The sequence below is a fragment of the Macrobrachium nipponense genome, chromosome 3 (genome assembly GCF_015104395.2).
Source record: "Macrobrachium nipponense isolate FS-2020 chromosome 3, ASM1510439v2, whole genome shotgun sequence".
In the NCBI taxonomy this organism is placed as follows: domain Eukaryota; kingdom Metazoa; phylum Arthropoda; class Malacostraca; order Decapoda; family Palaemonidae; genus Macrobrachium; species Macrobrachium nipponense.
In genome coordinates, this window is record NC_087202.1 from 13,873,604 (window position 1) to 13,891,693 (window position 18,090).

Sequence of the window (18,090 nt, forward strand, 5' to 3'; positions counted from 1 at the left end):
TCGAAATGAGCCTCTCGGACTGGGACGTACGGATGTGTCGTCACTACCATCAGCCTCATACGCCCTCCTGATGACCTCACGCAGCCAGAATGAAAGAGTGTTCTTGGATACTTCTTTCTTGGTTACCCCGGTGCTAACGAAGAAGGGCGTCGACACTCAGGCCTGAGGTGTCAAGTTTTCTTTCAGATAGCGCCGTAGCGCCCTCACAGGACAAAGCAGCATCTCATCCGCATCATTATCGGTGAAGTCCATTAGGGAGGGAATCGTGAAGGGATGGAAACTCCTAAATCCTTAGCCTATTCGTAAATTCACACTATAAATGACATTATGCCAAACGTTTTATAGACAGGACTCGAACCTCTCGTCAGGGACCGACGGTTTCTGAGTCTTCGCATCGAAGTTCGGGACGAAATCGGAGGCGTCACAGATCCCCATCCCCTGGAGTGTCGTACATCATAGGAAAGACCATGAAGTTTCCCCTACTCTCTTCGCCGATGCCAGGGCCAGCAAGAAGAGGGTCTTGAGGGTCAGATTCCCTGTCTGACGACTCTCGGAGTGGCTCGAACGGTGTTCGAGTCAAACTCCTAAGGACGAGAGTCACATCCCACGCAGGGGGCCTGAGTTCCCTGGGTGGGCAAGACCTTTCGAAGCTCCTCATAAGCAAGGAGATCTCGAACGAGTTCGAGATGTCCAATCCCCTCAGTTTCAGGACGAGAGCCAGGGCGGCTCTGTATCCTTTGACTGTGGGGACTGAGAGGAGCTTCTCTCGGCGAAGAAAAACGAGGAAATCCGCTACCTGCTGAAGAGTGGCTCTGAGAGGAGATAGACCCCGTCTACGACACCAACCACAGAAGACGGCCCACTTCCCCTGGTACACAGCTGCAGAGGACTGACGGACGTTTCCAGCCATCTCTGTTGCTGCGCTACGAGAAAAGCCTCTCGTTGGCGCAAGAGATGGTGGATAACAGCCAGCCGTGAAGACGTAGGGACTGGACTGCTCGGTGTACCGCTCGACGTTGTGGTGGGCGAGAAGGTTGTGCCAAGGGGGGAATCTCTCTCGGTTCTCCTGCGAGAAGAGCCAGCAGGTCCGGATACCAAATGGCCTGTGGGCCATTTGGGAGCCACCAGGATCATCCGAGATTTCGGGGTGACCAGTGCTCGACTGATCACCTTGCGAATCAGGCTGAACGGGGGAAAGGCATAGACGAAGAGATTGTCCCACGGGTGTTGAAGAGCGTCCTCTGCAGCTGCCCATGGGTCCGGCACGGCCGAGAAGAACACCTGGAGCTTCCTGTTGTGCCGGGTGGCGAACAGATCCACGACTGGTCGCCCCCACAGGTCGAAGAGCCTTTCCGCCACGTCCTGGTGTAGAGACCACTCGGTCCCTATCACCTGATCCCGACGGCTGAGCGTGTCTGCTACTACATTCCTCTTCCCTGGAATGTAGCGTGCCGACAGCTCTATTGAGTGTGCCTCGGCCCACTCGTGCACCTGCCGAGTCAACTGGTACAACGGGAGAGACACTAGGCCCCCCCTGTTTGTTGACGTAGGCCACTACCGCCGGTGTTGTCGCACATCAACACCACTGAGTGTCCCATCAAGCGGTCCTGGAACTCTTGGAGAGCGAGGAACGCTGCCTTGAGTTCCAGTACATTGATGTGAAGGTGTTTGTCGTTCTCGTCCCACACTCCTGAAGTCAGCAACTCATCCAGGTGTGCGCCCCCATCCCTCGGTCGATGCGTCTGAGAACAGCTGCATGTCCGGGGGTGGGGGGGGAGTGCGCAGAGGCACTCCCTGCTAAGAGGTTCCTGTGTCCAGCCACCAGGCTAGGTCCTGCCTCACCTCCGGTGTCAGTGACACTGGAAAAGCTTGGGGGATCCGTCGCCTGTGACCAACTCTCCTTTAGTCTCCACTGAAGAGACCGCAGGTGAAGACGCCCGTGAGGGACTAACTTCTCGAGTGACGACAGGTGTCGATCACGACTTGCCATCGCTGAGCTACCTGTTCCTGCCGAGACAGGAACTGGTTGGCTGCCTCCCTGAATCTGCTGATCCGCGAGTCTGCGGGGAAGACTCGCCCTGCTACCGTGTCGATCAGCATACCAGGGTACTTCATCCTCTTCTTGGGCTCGAGATCGGACTTTTCGAAGTTCACAACGATCCCCAGATCGTGACAGAACTCGAGCAGTCGATCCCTGTCCTGTAGCAACTGCGAGCGGGAGCTCGCCAGGAATAACCAATCGTCGCAGATACTCATCAGACGTATCCCGTGCGAATGGGCCCAAGCAGACACCAGAGTGAACACTCGCTGAACACCTGTGGGGCGGTTGAGAGACCGAAGCAAAGTGCCCTGAAAACTGGTACACCGTCCCGTCGAGGATGAAGCGGAGGTACTTTCTGGAGGATGATGGGACTGGGTATTTGGAAATACGCATCCTTCAAGTCCACTGAAAGCATGAAATCGTTCTCCCTGATGGAGTTCGAGCACTGAACGTGCCGTCTCCATCGTGAACCGGGTCTGGCGAACAAACCAGTTCAGAGGAGAGAGATCTATCACCGGGCGCCAGCCTCCCGTAGACTTTTCCACCAGGAAGAGTCGACTGTAAAAGCCCGGTGACTGATCCGTGACGATTTCTACAGCTCTCTTGCTCAGCATGGTCTTGATCTCCTGTCTCAATGCTACGTCCTTCGCTGACCCTGGAACGTACGACTGCTGTTGGACCGGGTTGGAGTGAGGGGTGGCCGAGATTCGTAAGGGTAATAGATATCCCTCCCGAAGGACATCTACAATCCAGGTCTCGGCGCCGTAGCGCTGCCAAGTTGCCCAATGGCTGGCCAGGCACCCCCCCACTTCCGGCAGCAGGTGAGGGGGAACGCCGTCCCTAGCGTTTCCCCCCTTTCTTCGACTTCTTCCCAGAGCCTCCACGGGAGGAGGAGGGCTGGAGGAGGGCTGCTTACGGCTCCCCTTTGTAGAAGTCGAAGAAGACAGAGTCTTTCCCCGGGGCTTCGACGCAGCTACCGTCTTAGCCACCGAGGAAGCGCTAGCCGAGCTCTTAGACTTGGCCGCAGTCCGAGGCTGCCCAGAAGCCTTCGAGACTGCCTGGTAAACCGACGGTCACTGTCGTCAGTGCGCCGTCTGTCCACCGCAGCGTCCACCATCTCTCCTGGGAAGAGAGACGTGGGAACTCCGTAATGGTCCGTTGCGAAGTCCCAACGCCGCTTCACGCCCCGGCCGCCCTGGAAACCCGAGTAAGGACAGCGTCCCTACGTCGTCGGAGAACCAGGTTGGCCCACAGGTTCACCGTCTGGTGGGCAAGGAAGGAGATGGCTCTTCCCCCAGACTGGCAAAGTCTCCTAAAGGCCGAGTCATCTTCGGGAGAAATTCCCCCGGAGTTGGCTGCGACCTTAGATACTGTGAGGGACCACAGATCTAACCAGGAGACGGCCTGGAAAGCTGCCATGGCAGTAGATTCCAGGCCAAGTGCCTCTTGCTGCGAGAACCATAGGTTCTCGGACAGGAGCTGCTGCAGAGACACACCCGTAGTCAGCCTGGCTAACTCCGGGTTCACCTGTTTGGGCGGCATCGTGGGTCCTCAGAGGCACGTAAAAACGCCGCTGTCCGCAGCAGAGGAGGTGGAAGCAGCTTGCTCGACCTGCCAGACTTGAGAGAACCGTCTTGCCCGGAGACAAGCGATTCTACCTGGTCCAGCACTGAGTCGGCAAGCTCGGAACGCGGCAAACCCACCGTCGGTCTGGGTTCCCTTCCCTCTTCGGGCCCCAGAACGACTCGAGCCGGGACGTGGGCTCGGATGGTGGGAGCGGCGATCCTTCCGCGAGGTCGTTGTGCTGACGAATCAGCGCAATAACCTCGGCAAAGTTCCTCTGGATCTCAGGAGTGACTGCGTCCTGCGGAGTCGGACCATCCAGTCCCTCAAACAGGAGCATCTCCCGAGACCCTCCTCCCTCGAGGGGATGAACAGCGACAGACCCCTCGTCGGTCTCCTCAACCACTTGTGCATACGACCTGGCTGGTCCGAGAACCGTGGCCTGGTACGTAGGACGACGTGGTGGGATCCTGAGGGGCGGGGCACCCACCCCTCACGATCACTCCTCAATACCTCGTTTCCCCTCCCGGTGTAACCCGAGGAGGTTGAAGGTATGGAGAGGCAGACCTGACGCTCCCTCCTCGCTCGCTGGCAGAAGAACCAGTGGGCTTGGAAGACTGCAGGCGATCGTCAACCCGCCCGCGGTGGCGATCGAGCTGCAGGCCTAGTCGAGCCGTCTCGCTGTTGGAGAACGGCTGGACCGAGAACAGCGGCCCCGGTCTCGTGTGTCAGAGGAGCTGGTGCTGGTTGCCGTACCCGATCGCTCTCTGTGAGAGTGACGGTCAGGCGACCGGCGAGCTCCACTGTCACGGTGAGACCGGTGCGTATCCTCACGGCGCGTCACGTCCGCTGGTACCAGCCGTGGCTGGTGCCGTGCGAACGGGGGGACCTCTTCCCAGCCTCAGCCCGTGGCCGGTCATGGACCGTCACGTCCGCCCCGGGTAGCCAGCTGCTCGCCGCGAGAGCGAGAGCTGGTCTGGTGAATAGTCGCGTGAGCGGCTGTCACCAGTCTTCCGCTCCGTGCCGTGAACCTGACGCTGAGCTGGCTCAGAGGTCTGGTTCCTAGCTGCACGGTCGCTGGTAGGCGACCGTACACTCGGTACCTCTCGCGAACGAGAGGCCGAGACGGATCCTGCTGCCGTGGTCGAACCACTAACAGCAGGTGAGGAAGTGCCGGTATTAGCCGGCACTCCTCTGGTCCCCGTAGTCTTCTTCCTTGCGGAAGAAGAGACGGGTCCTGCCCCCGAAGGAGCAGGGTGACCAGCGGAAGAACCCCCCGTCTCACCAGAGCGAGACGGGCCCTTAGAAGTTTCCCGAAGGAGACTCCTTAGGGGGGGGGAGGCGACCTTCTTCTTCTTAGGCTGGGGGAGCCTTAGAAGAAGAAGGGGAAGAGGCGGCAGACGACGACGACGACGAAGAAGACGATGAAGACGATGAAGACGATGAAGACGACGACGACACCTTCCTCCTCTTCTTCTTCTTCTTCGTCAACCTCCTCAGGACCGATGTCAGATCTGTCATCCAGAGCGGAGCCGGGGCTGCTGTTGCCGAAGCAACAGGGCCCGGACGCACCTGTCCGAACAGATCAGCATCGGGAGCAGCGGAGCCAGGAACAGGAACAACGTCAGCAGGTGCAGGCATCACAGGAACAGCAGTGGAGACGGCAGGAGCAGGTACAGGAACGGCAGCAGTGGTCGGCAACGTCACGTCCGTGAACAGCGGCTGGGCAGGTACGGCAGGCTGTACAGGCGGTCCAGATGGACGGACCAGCGGCACAGACATCCTTGTACTGGTGGGAGGTCCAGGGGCGAGCTCTTCGGGCACACGAAGTCCGGTTCGCTGCAGCACGGCAAACAAAAACCAGGCGGCGGCATCACACTCCCCCGTGGTTACGGCGACTGGCCCTGCACCGAGTAGTTGGGTGTGACAGAGACCGCGTGCAGGGTGTACACCAGGTGAGGAGGTGAAGCATAGCCAGGCGTTGTAAGGGTCGTGGTGGTGGTCGTAACCGTAGCATGCGTGACCGCCACAGAGCCAGCGAGATGGTAGAGCAGCCCCTGGACACTCGGCACGCCCTGCAGCCCCAACGATGCCCACACCTGTCCGAGGTCGTCCTTCGCGGCAACCGCACCTGAGGAAGCAAAAGTCGGGTGATTAGCAGGATCCTCTACCCGCTCGCGTGAAGACGAACGGATAGAGGACCCAGAGTACACTCGACATCGGGGTATCTAGCGCCCTCCTCCACACTCGACAGGTCGGGTGAGGAAAAGGACCTAGAAAACCCCCCCCGAAGGGAAGGCGCCAAACGTGGGAGCTGAGCGGGGCGGCAGGAAAGAAGACGAAGTGTCCGTAACCAAAGGAGTCGCGGGAGAGCTTTCCGACGACTCCTTTGCAGGCCTTCGCTTCTTCCTGCCCTCGTACAAAGTCCACTGCGCCTCCGACCAATTAGAACATACTTCACAGGGCTCGGCTCGGGTGCATTCGCGCCCCCGACACCGAGCGCACAAAATATGTGGGTCAATTTCCGGGAATGAGCGGAACTTTCCGCATTTACGCCCTTCGGTACCCGGCATAGTCTCCGTGGGGTAGCGAGGCGTGGAGATTCCATTATGATCAATTCAAATTGAAGAAATAAGAGAGGAAATGATTGTACTTACAAATGTTCACACACAAACACAACCAAATACTCATGAAAGCAAACGACGAGAAGCGGGCAGAGAGCGTCGAACACACACGTCCACTCGCTGTGAGGCCGAAAGCAAAAGTGATTTGTTTACCTCCCAGTCGCGCGCGCGCGCCTGTCGGACAAGCAGTTAACTACCGAACCCCTTGTTCGAAAGCTTACGACCTATCCAGCTGCCGCTAGTACCTTCCTATTGTAAAAGGACCGAAGGTTTGTATGCCGTGTCGGAACAAATATAGTTTAATGATAACCATATTCGACAAAATTAATAAAAGCATAAAGCATTTAATAATAAATTTAGCTTTCAATGTAAAATTTAGCATAAAAGATGTATAAAATCGTACGTAACCACAATGACGTCACACCCAGCTGACTTGAGAGTTCAGACTGAACGAGGGAGCATTGATATGTTGAGGAGAGAAGGAGAAGAGAGAGTTAAAATAACAATGTCGAAAATTGTATTTTTCCTAACTATACAAACCTGAGGTCCTTTAACAATAGGAATGTAACTTGCGGCAGCTGGAACCGGTCGTAAGCTTCGAACAAGGGAGTTCGGTAGTTAACTGCTTGCCCGACAGTCAGCGCACCGCGTGACTGGGAGGTGAAGAATCACTTTGCTTTAGGCTCAGGAAAAAACAAAGTGAGGGGTGGCATGAGTTGGGACTATGTGTAAAGGACCTCAGGTTTGTATAGTTAGGAAAAATACAATTTTCGACAAATTGTTATTTGTTCCAATACGTAATACAAACCATCGGTCCTTTAAGGGGGCCGGCCGGCTAATGCCGTTTTTTAACGACAGGACTTTGACATCCATACCACTTAATAAGGTGACTTGGGACATCTCCAAACCGCATATGATTTTCACCTCTGACCTTTGGTTTCGTGACGCCAGGGCAATTTATCCCGAAAATAACAATTTTTCAAATTCTATCTCCTCCCTTGATATTTAATATTAAGACCTGGGATTACTACCATATATAGAACTGATGCAGACCTCCAATCAAATGGAGAGTTTTTTTTTCTAAAAGTAATTTTTTTGCTAGATATGAATTTTTCAATATGGTAAAAAAAATAAACCCTATAAATCACGAGAAAAAAATGTATAATTCCAATGTTATAGCTTTAAAAATAAGTGAGGAGATAGATTTTGAAGGTCAATAAGTATAGTTTTGAGATACGGGCGTTCAAAGTTTTCCTTCGTATTTCTATAAAGACAATGTTAATACATAATTATTATTATCAATGTATATTTCTTTTTTGTGTATTAATAAACCAAAACTATTTTATTTATCATAATTTAATCATAAATGATGATCCCTTTGCTCATATATCGTAGCCTGGGGCACTGCTTGAAGCAAGATGGGGCACTCCTTCCTACGTAACCCCCTCTCTCTCCCCCTCACTAACTCGGCTTATTACAGCGAATTTTCTTCTGTATGTTAGCGAGATGTTTTTCTTGTATTTTCCTCTTTGGCATGATGACATTCTTGCCGAAAAAAAGATAAACAAACGTAAATGCAAGAGAATGTCAGAGGTGAAACTCGAAGGTGTACTCTATTTTTACAAAGACAATTTAATAAATCATGATTATTATGAATTTCATATTCCATTTTGGGTATTAAAAAACCAAAACTATGTTATTTATCATAAATGAAGATCTCTTTGCTCAAAGATCGTAGTCTTGGGCACAGTGTGACGTGTGCTGTCAGGCAAGAAGGGGGCGTTACTAGGCAACCCTCCCCTCTCTCTTCACTAACTACGCGTATATTATGATATTCTGTAATAATACTCGAGCGATTTTTCTTCGTCTGTATGTTAGCAAAATGTTTTCCTTGTCTTTTCCTCATTGGCATGATGAACTTCCTGCCGAAACATACATAAACATAAGTAAAAGCAAGCGAATGTCACGATGTGAAACTCGAATGTGTAATCTACTTGAAGTCTGTGGTCCTACTGATTCACGGTTGAACCAGATACTCGCGTACCTCTTAAAACTAGCAAGCAAGAACTTGTTCCTATTGCAAGAAACAATATGAAGTCATGGGTTTGTCTCTTGTATGATTTCCACTCGCCACCAACCCCCTTGTTGGGGTGAGTGGTGGATAAATGCTCCTATCACTAATGAAAGTGATAGGATGGAGCTTGGTCGGGTAGCTTACCTGCATCGGCCTCCTGTTCCAGCGTGGTGACGACCACGTCCCTCTGCCCACAGGTAGAGGGGGGAGAAAAAGATGAGGAAGAGAAGCCAGTCACACTCTCATTCACTCATCCATTCATGCAGTCACACAAGGATGCGATGCTGTTCTGTCCGCTCGGGTGCTGGATAAGCTACACCACCTGTTGAGCAGCCACCACAGGTCCCAAGGATAGTGTCCAAGGACCTGTGGACCTGTGGGCAATATCCCGAAGGTAGGAGATGATGAAGGTGGTCTGGTTGGACCAGACCCCCACCTTCAGGACCTGCGCCACGGAGAAGTTCTTGCGGAACACAAGGAAGGATCAATACCTCTGACTTCATGCGCTCTCGGACGAAGGGTACAGATGTCGGCGCTATCATCAGCTTCGTACGCCCTCCTGATCACCTCACGCAGCCAGAAAGTGTGTTCTTGGATGTTTCTTTCTTGGTCACCCCGGTGCTAACGAAGAAGCGTCGACACTCAGGCCTGAGGTGCCGAGTTCTTTTCAGATAGCACCGAAGCGCCCTCACAGGGGAAAGCAGCATCTCATCCGCATCGTTGTCGGTGAAGTCCTTTAGGGAGGGAATTTTGAATGACTCGAACCAGTCGTCAGGGACCGAAGGATTCTGAGTCTTCACTACGAAGTTCAGGACGAAATAGAGCGTCACAGAACCCCATCCCCTGGAATACTTGACACTGAAGGATAGACCATGAAGTTCCCCTACTCTCTTCGCCGATGCCAGGGCCAGCAAGAAGAGGGTCTTGAGGGTCAGACCCTTATCTGACAACTCTCGGAGTGGCTCGAAGGGACTTCGAGTCAGACCCCTAAGGACGAGAGTCACATCCCACCCCGGGGGCCTAAGCGCCCTGGGTGGGCAAGACCTCTCGAAGCTCCTCATGAGAAGGGAGATCTCGAACGAGTTCTAGGGCCAAGGCGGCCCTGTATCCTTTGACTGTGGGGATGGAGAGGAGCTTCTCTCGACGAAGAAATCGAGGAAATCCGCCACCTGCTGAAGAGTGGCTCTGAGAGGAGATAGACCCCTTCTACAACACCAACCACAGAAGACAGCCCACTTTCCCTGGTACACAGCTGCAGAGGACTGTCTGATGTACCCAGCCATCTCTGTTGCTGCTCGGCAAGAAAAGCCTCTCGCTCGCAAGAGATGGTGGATAACAGGCAGTCGCGAAGACGAAGGGACTGGACTGACTGGTGGTACCGTTCTACGTGTGGCTGGCAGAGGAGGTTGTGCCAAGGGGGAATCTTTCTTGGCGCTTCCGCAAGCAGAGTCAGCAGGTCAGGATACCAAATGGCATGAGGCCATTCAGGAGCCATCAGGATCATCAGGAGATTCGGGGTGACCAGCGCTCTGCTGATCACCTTGCGAATCAGACAGAACGGGGGAAAGGCGTAGACGAAGAGGTTGTCCCACGGGTGTTGAAGAGCGTCCTCTGCAGCTACCCATGGGTCCGGCACAGCCGAGAAGAAAACCTGAAGTTTCCTGTTGTGCCAGGTGGCGAACAGATCTACGACTGGACGCCCCAACAGGTTGAAGAGCCTTTCCACCACGTCTGGGTGTAGGGACCATTCGGTCCCTATCACCTGATCCCGATGGCTGAGCTTGTCTGCTACTACATTCCTCTTGCCTGGAATGTAGCGGGCTGACAGCTCTACTGAGTGAGCCACGGCCCACTCGCGCACCTGCAACGTCAACTGGTGCAACGGGAGGGACACTAGGCCCCCCTGTTTGTTGACGTATGCCACTACTGTGGTGTTGTCGCACATCAACACCACCGAGTGTCCCATCAGACGGTCCTGGAACTCTTGGAGAGCGAGAAACGCTGCCTTGAGCTCCAGTATGTTGATGTAAAGGTGCTTGTCGTGATGATCCCACGCGCCTGCAGTCAGCAACTCCTCCAGGTGTGCGCCCCATCCCTCGGTTGACGTGTCTGAAAACAGCAACATCTCCAGGGGGCGAGTGAGGAGAGGCACTCCCCTTACGAGGTTCCTGTCATCCAGCCACCAGGCTAGGTCCTGCCTCACCTCCTCTGTGAGGGACACTGGGAAGTACAGTGGGTCTCTTGCCTGTACTTCCTCCCCCGTAGCGCTCCCACTGCGCCTCCGACCAAAGATACACGTATCACAGGTCTTGGCGCGAGAGCATTCACGCCCTCGACACCGAGCACAAAAACCATAAGGATCTACCTCCACAGAAGAGCGGAAAGCCCGACACTTACGGCCCCCAATACCCGGGCATAGTCTACGGTTGATGGGGGGGCAGGGGGGCTTCTCCAGCTCTTGTTGTGTAATTTCCATAATAAAAATGAAAACCAAAACAGACACGCACTTACTTTTGTACTTGCAACACACACAAGTCAAAGAAAAAGTGAGAAAGTCTTCACGCAGTGAAGAAAACAAAGCATACGACAGAAGCAGGCAGAGACGAAGAGCAGCACGTCCATCCACAACCGCGGCCAAAAGGTAAGTGACTCCTTGCCTCGCAGTCGAGTGTACCGCTAACTGCCAGACAAGTAGTTAACTACCGAACCCCTTGTTCGAAAAGCTTACGACCGGTTCAGCTGCCGCTAAGTACCTTCCTATAGTAAAGGACCAAGAGTTTGTATACCGTATCGGAACAAATACCTATCTAGTGACAATTGCTTTTTATGATTTTTTCTACCGTAAAAGTAAATCTGTTCACTAATAAACAAACTGGTGGCACTTTCAGCTTCTGCATATCTTCGATTGTTTGTTTAAACGGCTTCATTGTGAAAAGTTATCTTATCTCTCTTTCCTTTTCTTGCATTCTTGACTTATTACTTATTTGTTTGCAAAATCCTCATGTTTATTTTAAAGTCTGCCATTTGCCAACAGTAAGTTGTTGTATTGTGACAATTAATCTCTTTCGTCCACTTAAGATCCAAGGGTAAACACGCTGATTACTCACTCGCTCTCTATCTCTCAGACACACAATCGGACAAACACATACTATTGATTCCTTTTATTATCCTTGTACCCAATATGTGAAAATTAATTTTATTATCAACCTTTGCTTAATGCAACCAATTCAGTTTCCTCAAAGGGTTCCCGTCTCTCCTACCTCCATCCCCCAGCCAGTAAGGCACCATTTTCACCAAACAATTTGTAAATCATACACAAAAAAAATAAAATTTCAAAAAATTCTACTTCATATAACATACTGTTTCATTACTTTACTCTCTTAACACATTAATATAACATTGAGAAAAAGGGGACTTTTTGGGTTGGCTGGAACGAATGATCCTGATTCCCTTTATTTCTTATAGGGATATTTGTTTCATATTTCGAACAAATTGGACTTCAAACAGCCTTCTGGAATGGATTCAGTTCAAAGGGCAAGGTACTCCTGTACTTTGAAGTGAGGTATTTTCTCCAAATAGTTCTTTAAGTGGTATATTATATATGTTGTTGGATCTTTGTTTTCTTTCAAATTTAAGGCATTCCGTCAGCAGATGACGGACTGTGACAAGAGTACAACAGTGGTCATAGTAAGGGACTGTCTTTCCTCGCCTTGCAATATCAAGTATTTATGTGTAAAGTATGTATGTCCTATTGTTAATCTTGTTAATATGTTTGTTTGTATATTTATATGGTGTTTTTACTTTGCATGGAACCACTGATTATTCAGCAACGCGACCAATGGCTTAACGTAACTTCTAAACCATGTCAAGAGTGAACTTCTATCACCAGAAATACACATCTCTCACACTCAATGGAATGCCCAAGAATCAAACTCGCGGCACAAGAATTGGGATGAAGGCAAGCTCTAAGGCTAATTAAAAGGGCTACCTTATAGCAGAAGATACTACAAGCCAAAAGAAAAGCAACTACCACACACCAATACTTACATTTCCTACTAATTTGAAGACTTTTTCACCTTCACGGAAGTAAACTTGAACCAAAACGTTGAGCGAGGCATTGCGGACAGAATTATCACGATCTGCAATCTGCTTGGCAACTTCTTTTAAAGCTGCACCAGGAGAAGGCTGACAGACAGACATCCCATACACCTCGATAAGGCTACCTAGGGCTTCTAAGCATTCTGGAAAGTATAACAGTAAGTGTCACTATAAGATACAGAAATTTTAAATCTTATTATTGCCAGATCTATTTTTTAAACTCAGTTTCCCCCTTAACAGTCTCAGGACATGAAATGAGTTATCTACACCCCTCAGTATTTACAGATCTATTCTCTTAGTCAGTTTCTCCCTTTACAGTTAACTACACTCCTCTACCTTGTGCAATATGACAATTTGTCGAAAATTGCATTTTTCCTAACTATACACACCCTGAGGTCCTTTAACAATAGGAAGTAGCTAGCGGCAGCTGGAACGGTCGTAAGCTTCGAACAAGGGGGAGGGGGAACGGTAGTTAACTGCTTGTCCGACAGTCGCGCGGCGGTAAACAAATCACTTTTGCTTTTGGGCCCATGCAAAATACGCAGAGTGAGGGGTGGCATGAGGAGGGACTATATGTAAAGGACCTCAGGTTTGTATAGTTAGGAAAAATGCAATTTTCGACAAATTGTCATTTGTTCCGATACGTAATACAAACCATCGGTCCTTTAAACAATAGGAAGACTCACTTCTTGGTGGGAGGAATCTGAGTCTTTTGATGAACAGACTGGTATTCGTCCATCCCTGGAATGCCTCCCTGGTCGTAAGAGCGAGGGAGGGATCCAAAGCCTCTGTCCGATTGATCGGGGTGTGCACCGCAGTATCAATGGTCAGACCTCTGGGGCGCCAGTACTAAGAGAGAGGCAAGCGTATATCTTCGTACAGCAAGCAAGAACTTGTTCCTGTTTGCAAGAGGCAACATAAAGTATGGGTTGTCTCAAGCTGGCATCCACTTCCTCCCCCTTGTTGGAGGAAGTGGTGGATATACACTCCTATCCCTAGTGAAAGGATAGGATGGGGCTCTTGTTGAGTAGCTCACCTGCATCTTGTCCTAATCCAGCAGGGTGACGACCGTGTCCCTCTAACCACAGGTAGAGGGGAAGAAAAAGATGGAAGAGGAGCCAGTCACACTCTCATTCACTCATCCATTCTTACGGTCACACCAGGACTCGATGCTGTTCAGCCTGCGAGGGTCTGGGTTCGCTACACAACGTGTTGAGCAGCCACCACGGGTCCCAAGGAAAAAGATCCAAGGACCTGTGGGCAATATCCCGAAGGGTAGAAGGAAGGGCATGTGGTCTGGTTGGACCAGACCCTGCCTTCAGTACCTGCGCCAAGGAGAAGTTCTTGCGGACAAGGCAGCATCTCCTTCGCATCGAAGGCGGTGAAGTCCATTAGGGAGGGGATTGTGAACGACTCGAACCAATCGTCAGGGACCGAAGGGTTCTGAGTCTTCGCTACGAAGTTCGGTACGAAATCGAGCGTCACGGATCCCCATCCCCTGGATGCTTGACTTCGCAGGAGAAGTCATGCAGTTCCTCAGAGGAAAAGAAGGAAATAGTCGCATGACCTATTCCTCTTCTCTACTTCGGTGATGTCCAGTACCCATACTGGTCTGTCCGTTGCCACGAAGTCTCTCGCATCCTCCTATCCCCATGCAGCGAAGTTCTCTGGTAGTGGATAGGACACCGACACTCCATGGTGGGTGTCAATGGTATGGGTACTGTGACAAGCTATTAAAACGAAGTAATGATTGCTCTGTAACAACCGAACTAAGTCAACAGCGTAGTTCGTAACTGACTCGGCCGCTCTGACAGCTGCCGACTGACTGCGTTCGGTAGGAGGCAAGTTGTCAAAGCATCCGAGTAAGTCACGTGACCTTCGCCTTTAAAGGGTTTATGCCGAGAGACCAAACAAATAATGTATTTGTTTGTCACCAATGCCAGACAGCAAGGTGATGATTCTCTTAAGGCATGTGCCCAACAGGCGAAAGTCAATTGCCTTCTAGAGACCGAGGTCCCTGAAGGCAAAACATCTCATGGTTGTTGAATCTCAGCTAAGGAGAAACAACACTATGTACCGTTGAAGACGAAGGTAGATATTGAATGCAACCTACGTCTTCACAGACGAATCGAGAGAAGGATTCTCAAGATCATAAACCTGTGCTTACAAATGACTGAAAACGCTAACCGCTATTTCATTGCTGTCCGGTGAGAAGTCGTAGTTGCAATGAAAAGCGGGGCGTTCTTCAGTAATGAAAACACAGGGGAAAGCCGCCTGAAGAACTGCTTCTCATGGGCTGAACATTTGGAAGTAGAGCTGTCAGGTCGGAGAGTAGGCGATGTCTTCTGACACATCTCGTAATTCGGGTTTGAACAATGAAAACAATTGTATACCTACGAATACGAGATATTTTGAAGACAACTCAGATGTCTGCAAAATCATTCGCATTATCGCAGTGCGATGCAGCGGGAGACTTGTACAGACTTCTTGTTACCGTTCGGAGGTAAACAGAAAGATGAAGAGGTCCAAGAGATATCTCTATTTGAAAATTCTCGCAAATGTCGAAGGCGATGGAATCTAGCGTCACAGCAGTAGATGGTCCTTCATTATTGCGAGAATCCCCATTAATCAGAGACCTAAGTCCATGATTGTTGGGCAGAGATACGGTTTCGGTAGTCAATCAAACCAGGGGAGAGAGAGAGACATAACTGACCGTGGCATCTCGGAGGCCCAGCTGATATTGAGCTGCTGTCAGGCAGTTCAATACGCAGTAGTTGAGCCTGAGCTCTCGCCGACTCGTCATCCTGAGTTGCCATGTATCCATTATTCCATGAAGGAATGCGTTCGGCTAGAAACTACCGAGCATAAAAGATATGCTCGAGCAATTATATTTAGGCGAAACGAATTTCTTTCGGTAAATATAAAGTTGAAATGGTGTTGTCGTGACAAAACCATAAGTATATAAAATTGAAACTGAAAACTCCTGGGAGGTTGCAGGCAACCCCGAGTTGCAGTTCAATTAGAATACTTCTCTTCTAAGTGCAATCCGTAGATAAACTAGGATATGCGCCTACCCCTCGGACAATTCAACTGCTTAGTAGAATCATGTCGCGAGGTTAATATACGTAGTATATTTGTAGGATTCTGAACAACGATTCTCCATCCTAAATTCTTTCCTTCAAGAAAATAAAATAAGGATTGGAGATCGACCACCTTCGATCTCTATCAAAGAGTGAAGGAGAAGTCTTCTCGAAGGAAAGCTTCAATGGTGAACAGAATACTCAAGACGATAGTTCAAGCCAAACTGGATATTCCCGTCCGATCTTCTCTATTCCAGGTTGGTTCGCCTACTGTAAGATAGTTTCTTTCAGCAGCAGTCTTCTTCCCAATGCTAGAAATTCCAGGAATTCGAGCATAGGCGAGGTTCCGATTATCATGTAACATCGGGGATTCTCGTCTCGCTCACTTTAGACCGTCGGGTCTCGCCTAAGTGTTTGGAGATCGTAAAAAAACTCGAACACTCTGAATGCGCTAGAAATTCCTTAGAATTCTAAGCAGTCTGCGAAACCCCCACCGAATTCGTCAAACGATATCGGCTGGTGGTCCTCTCGATTCCCGTAGAAATCGAGAATGGGGCAGGATCCCTCCTCAACGACCGGGGCGTTACGTCAGGTAGGACCCGAAGGTCCCCCCGTAGCGCAGTCCCGAACGTGGGATCCTACAGAGAAATCTCTGTAGGATCCCTCCCCTTTCCCTCGTAGCCGTAAGGAGAGAGGGAATGAAGGGAGAGGAATTGGATACTACGCCTCGCCTTCCAGTGGAACTAGCAGTTGGAGAAATGAATGGAGCAGCCATCGCCTTGCGGCGATGGTCTCTCAGAGTCTGGGAAAACGTATCGTCAGGAGAAAACGTTTTCCCGCGGAGGGTTACGAACTCTCACTGTAGGTAAGGGTCTGCCGCCACTGTGAACGTCGTCTGGGTGGGGCTGATCGACACCTGACAGGGGAGAGCCGATACCGTCCTCCGACTCATTTCCAGTCCTCGTCGAGGTCGAAACCTCTCAGGAGGACCGAAGGAGTATTTAAATACGGTGTCCGAAGACACGTAGAAACGCCGCTGTCGCAGTAGAGGAGGTGGAAGTAGCTTGATCGACCGGCCAGAAACTGAGCGAGCCTTCTTGTCCGGAGACGATGAGACTCTGGTCGGAGACAGAATCGGCAAGCTCCGATCGCGGCAGACCCACCGTCGGTTTGGGTTCCCTCTCGGGCCCCAAAACGACTCGAGCAGAGACGTGGGCTCTGCTGGTGGGAGCGGCAATCCTTCCGCAAGGTCATTATTGCTGACGAATCAGCTTAATGACTTCTGCCAATTTCCTCTGTATCTCGGGAGTAACCGCGTCTTGCGGAGTAGGACCGTCCAGTCCTTCCAACAAGAACAGATCCCGAGATACTCCATCCTTTCTGAAGGAGGAATAGCGGCAGACCCGACGGTCGCCTCCAGCTACTTGCACGTATGTCCTGGTCGGTCCTAGAACCGTGCCTGGTCCATACGGCGTCATAGCGGGATCGCGAGCGGCGCACCTCTCGCGATCACTCATAGGTACCTCGCTCCTCCCGGTGTAGCCCGAGGAGGTTGAAGGTACAGGAGAGGCAGACCTGACGCCCCCCCCTAGCTCGCTGGCAGACCAGCGTGCTGGAGGGCTGCTGCTGATCGTCAACAACCCGCGGTGGCGATCGAGCAGCAGGCCTAGCCTTGCCGCTCGCCTGGGGCGAGAGGCTCGGCCTGAGAACGTCGACGCTGATCTCTAGCGTCAGGCGAGCTGTTGCTGGTTACCATCTTCGCCCGGTCCCGATGGGAGCGGCGTCAGGTGACCTGCTAGGTTCGCTGTCGCGGTGAGACTGGCGAGCGTCCTGTCGGCGCGTCGAGCCGCTGGTACCAGCCGTGGCTGGTACGACAGCCGCGGGACCCCTTCTCGCCTCAACTCGTGGCTGGTCAGCGACCGTCACGTCAACCCGAGCAGCCAGCTGGTCGCTGCAAGAGCGTCCACTGGCCTGACGAGAGTCGTCTGCACGACTCTCGCCAGTCTTCTGCTCCGCGCTTCGGTCTTGACGGCGAGCGAGCTCGGGCGTCAAGGACTTTGGCTGGACGGTCTCCCGCGGGAGACCGTCCACTCGGTACTTCTCGCTAACGAGAAAGCCGAAGGCGGATCCTGGTTTAGCGGCAGAACCGCTAGAACCAGGCGAGGAAGTGCCAGCCAAAGCTGGTACTCCTCTGGTCCCCGTCTTCTTCTCCTTGGTAGAAGAAAAGACGGGCCCTGTTCCCGAGGGAGCAGGAGGACCAGCAGAAGAGCTCCCCGAATCGCCTGAGCGAGACGGGCCCTTAGAAGGTCCCGAAGGAGCCTTCTTAGGGGGGAAAACCGGGTTACCAGCTGGTCGCTGCAAGAGCGGCCGCTGGCCTGGCAAGAGTCACCTGAGCGTCTCTCACCAGCCTTCTGCTCCGTGACGCGTCTTGGCGCCGAGCGAACTCTGGCGCCGAAACTTGGCTGCACGGTCTCCCGAGGGAGAACGTACACTCGGGATCTCTCGCGAACGAGAGACCGAGCCGGAACCTGGCGTAGCGGCATCGCCGCTAGCACCAGGCGAGGAAGTACCAGAGCTAACCGATACTCCTCTGGTCCCCGTCTATCTCTT

General features: G+C 51.9%; 1 protein-coding gene across 8 annotated transcripts in view; it reads right to left on the minus strand.

Moving 5' to 3' along the window:
* Positions 1-18,090, minus strand: part of LOC135221632 (cytoskeleton-associated protein 5-like) — a 173,012-nt gene that overhangs the window by 44,147 nt on the left and 110,775 nt on the right. For all 8 annotated transcript variants that reach the window (XM_064259301.1, XM_064259304.1, XM_064259300.1 and 5 more), the window contains exon 25: positions 12,350-12,543. In XM_064259301.1, coding sequence (XP_064115371.1) covers positions 12,350-12,543 — 194 coding nt within the window. The remainder of the gene's footprint in view (positions 1-12,349; positions 12,544-18,090) is intronic.